Source organism: Amblyomma maculatum, unplaced genomic scaffold (genome assembly GCF_055883805.1).
Source record: "Amblyomma maculatum isolate TAMU_Amacu unplaced genomic scaffold, ASM5588380v1 scaffold_54, whole genome shotgun sequence".
NCBI classification, from domain to species: Eukaryota; Metazoa; Arthropoda; class Arachnida; order Ixodida; family Ixodidae; genus Amblyomma; species Amblyomma maculatum.
The window spans coordinates 134,213-141,991 of record NW_028146779.1 but is presented as its reverse complement, the minus strand read 5'-3'; the positions used below and the strand labels follow the sequence as shown (position 1 = coordinate 141,991).

Sequence of the window (7,779 nt, the reverse complement as noted above, 5' to 3'; positions counted from 1 at the left end):
TTATTCATTCCAATATGTTACTTTAGCCCTTTACACCGCGTGTCATTTTGTTCTTAAAGTTATCGGTGTTTTTATCATTTTTAGTTCACCCTATGTTAAATATGTATTTTATTGTTTGTTTTATTTTGTTACTTTGGCCCTTTATAGCACGTCATTTTGTTTTTAAAAAGTGATCGGTGTTTTTATCGGTTTTAGGTAACCCTATGTTAAACATGGAATTTATTGTTAGATAACTACATTGCCTTCTGACATTTCCAGAGCTGATAGGTAGCGTGACGATGTCCCTATATATTGTGTGTGGAAGAATCAGTTGCCAGTAGTGTGTTTTCCTGTCTCCTCCTCCCTTGTGCTCATCTCCTTTGCGCTTACATCTCCCTCGTATGATATATGAAGTCTGTGCTAGCACTACACGGCATTAAAGTGCAGCTTTAGTTTTGCAGGCCATGTAACTGCAATAAGTAAGATAAATAAAACAGGTCACACCATTCAACATTAGCATGTTAAGAAATACTGCTCTTTAACTAATAAAAGTCACACCCTTTTAGCTTTGTTAGGGGCTTACGGCTTACGTTTCTCCCGACGACTTCAAACAGTTGAACACGGGAAACCTCTGCCCGACTTTCCTCATGGGCCATGTTGACTGAAAGGGAAAGTGAGAAACAGAGGTCCAAAATGAGATAACTTGTTTGGACTCCATTAGCAAGTGGTGCACAGAATATCTTTTGCGCTGACAAGAACATGCATGGCACCTGCTTCTAACAAGTAGCCAAGTATGTACTAAAGAAGACAAACAGGCGACAAGCGATATTTAAGTTCAAAAAGCATTATGAGGAGTAAGTAATGAGCAGTTATAATGCAACACTAGTAGCAGGTCTGGAAATATTACAGCCCTTGGTTAAGGACCATGGCAAATAATCCAGTAGATTAACTAATTTGCAAGCAAACAATGGTATTCCAAAAACTGATTTGCTGATTTGTAGCCTAAAGCAACACATTGGCTATGAAACACAGGAGTGAAACGCTCTGGCTTAGGACATTTAAAAAAGAAATAGTGACAATTCTAATGAAAAGTGTCTATTTTTCTTGCACAATTCACCTACCACTCTCGAGTAATTGTGATGTTTTCGTATAAATGTCGTCCTATGCAATTTGAGCCAAGGCTTTAACTGCCAGGCACTTCATATGAGATTGGAACCAGATAAATAATGTTGGTACTAAACTTGAGTTACTCTATTTTCTGTTTTCCTCTTGACTGACCGTGTATATTTATCAACCTTTAAAATATTATTGGCTGCAGACACCAAGTGTGATATGCAAGCTGCAGCATAGTCAGGAACATCTACATAAATTATATTCTGCAGATATATCACACATGGCGTTTTTATCATGTTCTGAAGAAAGCCCACAAATTATGAAAGAAATGATATGTGAAGAGGAACTTCTGCACCCCTATTGTGCTGCTCTCAAACGTTCAATGGATGGAACAGTCAAATGGAGTATTACAGGCCACTGGAAAAAGAGAGCATTGTGCTAAGAGTCCTCTACTCATATTTCCTTGTATATGCTTTCATGCATTTCACTTCTCATTAATGTTTCTTCACTCAAACTTGCTGAAAAACTGCTGAGGAACTTGACTTGCTCTTCGCTGAGTCACCGTTATTTTCATTTTTACGCTCTTTCTGTGACAGCCACTGCATTGCCTTCCTCTCGTCTCCACTGCATGGGCCTGGGCCCAGACTTTTTGCTCTAATACGCAGAATGAAATGTGAACAAATGTTTTATCTCGTTGCCCATTTTATTTTCGCTGGTCCGCTTTGAATTTCATTGCAGTCCATGTTGAAATATGCGAAGTTAATCGTTACTCCTTCGTTCTATATGCCAAGCATACTTTTTTTCATTGAAAACAAAACAGGGAAGCCCAAGTGATCCAATGTCAAAACGTTCTGCTTTTTGCTCATAGTAGACGTGTACTCAGATTTACGTCACCTTTTATCACATGCTTGTCGCATCTTTCGCAGTAGATTAATGCGGTTACTTCTGTTTTGCATTTCGCACGATGGCAATGCACCATGCAAAGTATGATGTTCGCTTCAAAAGGAAAGCTATTCTGATACAGAAGAAATCGGAAATCCTACGGCAGCTCAATGGCATCTTTCAGTTTTGAAAATAACATAGATCTGTGATTATTAAATTAAAAAAGGCAGGAAATATGAAGACTTACCGCTGTTCTCTGTATTCCCTGCAGCAGGGGTTGAGACCTCTATGTCATTTGCACTTGCATCTATACATTAAGAAAACACAAAACTGTTAAGTGCTTGCATTAAAAAATTAAGACCATTGCAAATGGTTCTTGTCAGTTTTGTTGAGGCCATTCGATAATTTGAAAATCGTATAATTAACTTGTTCCCGGTCCCATCACGTTCGAATTAACTAGCTATAACTGTATTTCCAATTAAAACCTCTAAATGCCTGTATCAAACATCCAGAGACAGACTATGATACTGCGTATTTGGATAGCATTTTCTCACATCTCCAGTGACTGATTACGGGCACAGTGCAAAAGAGAAATGAGTATTAAAGTAGGAAATCCTGAGAAATCAAGCAACAGAAGAGGAAGAAACTTGCCTGCAAAAGGGGCTTCCGGAACAAGCAACTCAGCAATGACACCGTCCCTGTTAGTAACTGGCTCTGCTGCCTCACGGGCTATTTGTGCACAAATAAGACAGTACTAGATGAACAACTCAATTAAAACAAATCACAAGCTGCTTTATACAGCACTCAGAGGAAATATGTAATCCTTATATCTCTAGGAGTAGGTTGATTTGGGCTGGTTAATTCATAGCCATAATTGAAACAGAAAAACAGTGCAAATGGGACAAGGACAAGAAAGAATGTAAACCAACAGGACTGGAAAAGGACTGGTATTTTGCTCTTATCTAATTGGTGATCATATACAAGTTAAGCAATCCCAATACTTCTTTTTTTTTTGCTACAGTTGTCGATCCATCTACCTATGAGTCATCAGTAAAAGCATGCGGTGAGCCCCAGTCATGATACTACCTTTTTGCACCGTGAGCTTGAAAAGACGTTTCCACTGTCATGCATTCTAACAACTGTGGCAGTGGACAGCACCCACCCGAAACGCGGCATGATAAAGCGAACATGGTGAAAACGAGGCTTGCACAACCAGACAAGCACTGGCACTCAACCAAGTTGCTCCCACCTCCCCCTCCTTCCCTCAAGAGCTAACGACAAAAGGTAAAGTACACAGTGCTATCTGGTGCTGGTGCTACGCAGCGCCTTTGCACACTGCCAAGTAATGCACTGTGGAATGCAACAGCACAAAACAAAACTGCATTAGAGACCAACACTTTCTACATTTCTTTTCTAGTTCTCAGCAAAAAAACTGGGGGTGGGTTCATAATGCGAGGGGTTCATTATGCGAGTAAATATTGGAAATTTGCCATTGCAAATGGTTCTTGTCAGTTTTGTCGAGGCTATTCAATATTCCTGGTTTACCCGGTTGCTAGGCACCCTGATTTAAGTAGCAAATCCTCAGAAATCAGAAAGCAGAAGGGGAAGGAACATGCCTGCAAAAGGGGCCTCCGGAACAAGCAACTCGGCAATGACACCGTCCCTGTTTGCGGCTGGCTCTGCTGCCTCACGGGCTATTTCTGCACAAATAAGACAGTACTAGATGAAGCACAAGAACGACTCAATGAAAACAAATCACAAGCTGCTTTACACAGCACTCAGAGGAAATATATAATCCTTATATCCCTAGGAGTAGGTTGATTTGGGCTAGTTAATTCGTAGCCATATTTGAAACAGAAAAACAGTGCAAATGGGACAAGGACAAGAAAGAATGTAAACCAACAGGACTGGAAAAGGACTTGTATTTTGCTCTTATCCAATTGGTAATCATATACAAGTTAAGCAATCTGAATACTTCTTTTCGTTTTTGCTACAGTCGACGATCCATCTACCCATGAGTCGTCAGTAAAAGCACGCGGTGAGCCAGTCATGACACCACCTTTTTGCACCGTGCGCTTGAAAAGGAGTGACTGGTGTACGCAGTGTTTTTTCTACCAGATTACACAACCTGCCTCTTCACAGAGTGCCATGTTAAAAAGCACATATGCAAATGGTCATGACTGTTACTAAAATGAATAGCCTGTGGATAAGCACATCACAATCTTTGCAGACATCCCTACTTTTACACAGTGCTTTTGCACTTGCAGTCTCGAAGTTGATATTTTTCGGTTATAGGATATAAGGGACAACAGAAAACATAAAACAGGTATGTTTGTTCGAGGCTAGTCATCAATTAGCCCTGTTGTACGAGCTACCCAGTGTGTAGCGCATACATGTCAAGGCAAAGGTCCCAGATGGGTGCATCTTGATATGACATCGCTAAACGCGCACTTCTCCACTTGAAATAATAGAGCGAAGAAAAGCAAACATATGTGCTAACTTGAGTATTCAACCAAGCAGCCACAATGAGTCCTGAACACATTCAGTGAAATTGCAAAAGCTGAGAACAGAGGATTCGTCACAGCTAAACAAATTACAAGGTGGCAATTAAAAGTAGCCAATCATCTTCACAGGAAGAATTAGCAAAATGCTGCAGACTACGATAAACGCACCATATTCATGCAAGTGTTCATGGAAATTAAGACTGGTATGCATTTTCTTTACGAAACAGATCCTCAAGTCTTGACACTCACCAATTTTATCAAGTAAGGCATCACACAGCCTCTTGTTTCGGCTCCTTTCTTCAAGGAGCTCTTTTTCAAGCTCTCCTATCTTGTCGAGGTAGCCCCGAACTTCTGCTTCACACACCTTTTGTGGACTTTCAGTTTTAACCTGAATTTCCTTGTCAAGCATGCGACGCATTGGCTCACAGGCACCTTCGTCTTCAAGCTGTGAATGAAGAATTAGGACACGTCATCCACCATAGGTATCGAGACCGTCGCAATGTGGTGCTACTTTTGAAGGAAAGATATGTAGTGATACCAGCGGTAACTGAATCCATGACATAGATAAGGGTCACAGCAAGCATGTGAAAGGCATAGAGAGAAAGGCATAGACTGTTCTTTGTACAAACACTGCCCCTTACTGACTACCATGGAGACAAGACAAATTGTGAACATAACATACCTTCTCAGGAGTGTCCACATTTCTGAACGCCTTGAGAATATTTGCCATTTCAAGGCGACTTGCCTCCCGTTTGCGCTTCTTCCTCTCCTTTTCAGTGAGGCCCTGTGGGGCCTTGGAAGAAAGCAAATCACTCACAGATTAGTGTGCATTTGATTAGATGATGCCACACTTGATTAGCTACAGCATACGTTCTGCCACCACCGTTACAGTCTGTTGTCAGCCAATCTATCTGCCTTCTTTTCAATCAATTTTGCTCAGTAGCAATGCTGGTTATGCCTAAAGTAGCCAGGTTGCAATGACCCTACAGTGCAAAATCGTTAATCAGCAAGCACCTTTATGCATCTCAGGGAAGACACAACTAATTATACTACTATAATAAAATGAATCTCAAGAGATATTGCTCATGCACTTATACTTACTCATTAGACAGTCAAATGCATCTGAATACTGCACATGATGGCTTCATCTTGCTGAACCCTTTAATCATGTCCTGCATCCTCATAATCTGAGTGTTGTATGCATGTGCTGCTGCTTTAAAAAATACACTGTCCTATTGGCCCACATAACAAATAAAACTGCAATTAACAAATGCCCAAACTGTTATGTACTGCCTGAGTACAGTTCTGAGCAAATCTGGTCATATGATGTCAGAAAACGCCTTACCTCACTAGACTTCGTAACTTTGCCAAGTATCAGCCTTGGCACTGCGGCCCTTGAGGCCTTAAAGGAAGTCACCAGGTCTCTGAGACTCTCTGCATGACAACACACAAAAGGGACATTCACAGGGTGCCCGCATGATCAAGTACCCATAGCAGTTCAACTATCTGGTCAGGGGATGAATAGAATTGAGAATTTTGAAAGCAGGCGTGTGAATTCTGCCTCGTGAAAAATTGCGGAATACTGCTTTTGAATCACTGAAGATTAGTGCGGCAATAGTTAAGGAGATTGCCAAGGCAACTACGGCTTCCTCGCCTAGCCTGCTTAAAAACAGGTGAGCTGGAAGCCGCGATCACCTTCGCTTGCTTGAGAAAATGCGGAGCTCAAAGCCCAACTACAGAAACAAAACCTCGTGATCGCGGAGCACAAACAACACCTTAAAAAGCACTCAAAAATTATCTTCCTCCCCAAAGGCATGACTCCCTTGCATGCCCCACCCAGCTAGCAGGTTCTCACAAACACCTGTTCGACTGCTCTTCTTTCAATGCTTGCCTGAAGTGCAGACCTCACTTAAGAACAATAACGTCTGGCAACAGTGACGACAGCGCCTTGCACTCAGGCGAAGAGACGTTAGGAGACAAAGCGACTTGCAGCGAGAGAGCTCAACTTCAAGAATTGTTTTCTTGCTTTAAAGAAACAGTATCTCGATGAAAATTTCAGAAATGAAAGGCAATATACTGCTCTGCTTAACCTCCTATTGCTTGTACTAATACTTGGTTCATTTGTGAAAGCTAACAGGTGTTCAGCCCCTGTAGTAATTATATATAGCTAACAGCCAACAAAGGGAAGCAAACCGGCTATTTCCGGAACTACTGAAACAGGATTTAAAAAAAAATTACAGTTCCACAGTTTCTTTCAATTCTTAAAAAAAAAATTCTGCCGTACAAAGCTGCATGATCTGACTCGCATCAAAAGCTAAAATATATGAAAATGTTTTTCAAGTCGGGTGTGTAGCGAAAAATCAACTGCATTTAGCAATTCCTGAGCAGTTCTTGGTTTCTCGCCTATCGCTCCTCGTGAATAAATATCTGTTAAACATGACATCGTTCTGCACTACCCGAGCACTTTTGCAAAACGAACGCAGAAATGAGGCAGGCGCATGTGCACTGAGTAAAACCAAAACTAGAGCGCGGTGCTCCTTCAACTGGCGCAGAAAGCACAGCCAAATCGAGACCTCATGACCGCTGGTATTCTATGCTACAGCTGTAATAAAGCGAAGACACAATGCACCACAGTGCTGCAAACAAAAAAGAATAAATGATGCCTCACCGGCGAGCGCTGTCACATTTGCGGGATAGAAGTTCTCGAACTCGCCATCTTCATCTATCCAATAGGCTTGAAATACCTTATGCTTGTCAAAGTCATCACAGTTCGTTGGTTTAAAATTCCGTATCAGGGACACGGGCAAAATTGCCCGCTGCTTGTCTTCGATATAATTAACGCACGCAAACATTGTTTTGTCAGCCACGAGAATGAGACCACGCTAGTACACGACTCGCAAACAAAGTGACAAAACATGTGCGCTATAGCAAAGCTGGGAAGACAAGTAGGCCTTGTAAAGCATAAATTCACTCAAACTATAGGGTGCGTGTGATGGCGCTAGCAGTCAGCCCTGAAAATGGTGAAAGTGCATAAAAGCGCAAGTCCCGTCTATAGTCTTGATTTCCACTCCACTCTATTTTTTATTTTTATTTGTAGGCGGCCGGGTGGATAGAATTGCGTATTAGCTCTATGATGTGGAGCGATAACATGTCAATTACAAGCCCGTGCGCTTTGCTCTTCCTTTCCTTTCGTACGTCCATGATTCATGTCATTCCGAATCACGTACTCGCTTACAAAACACAAACAAGTGAAGGATGTTGGGCTTTCTTTTGTTTCTTGTTATTAATTTTGAGTTATTTA

General features: G+C 41.4%; 1 protein-coding gene and 1 long non-coding RNA gene across 2 annotated transcripts; both read right to left on the bottom strand.

Moving 5' to 3' along the window:
- Window positions 1-567: 567 nt before the first annotated feature.
- Window positions 568-2,827, bottom strand: LOC146170754 (uncharacterized). Its single transcript, XR_014703115.1, has 3 exons — window positions 2,626-2,827; window positions 2,222-2,281; window positions 568-640 (listed from the first exon to the last, which is right to left on the bottom strand). It is a non-coding gene; the product is annotated as an uncharacterized LOC146170754 (long non-coding RNA).
- Window positions 2,828-3,555: 728 nt separating this feature from the next.
- LOC146170753 (BEN domain-containing protein 5-like) lies at window positions 3,556-7,408 on the bottom strand. The gene is made up of 5 exons (XM_084586801.1): window positions 7,147-7,408; window positions 5,824-5,912; window positions 5,161-5,271; window positions 4,728-4,923; window positions 3,556-3,674 (listed from the first exon to the last, which is right to left on the bottom strand). Exons 1-5 carry the CDS (start codon window positions 7,328-7,330, stop codon window positions 3,556-3,558), a joined length of 699 nt encoding a protein of 232 aa, XP_084442927.1. The 5' UTR covers window positions 7,331-7,408.
- Window positions 7,409-7,779: the final 371 nt, after the last annotated feature.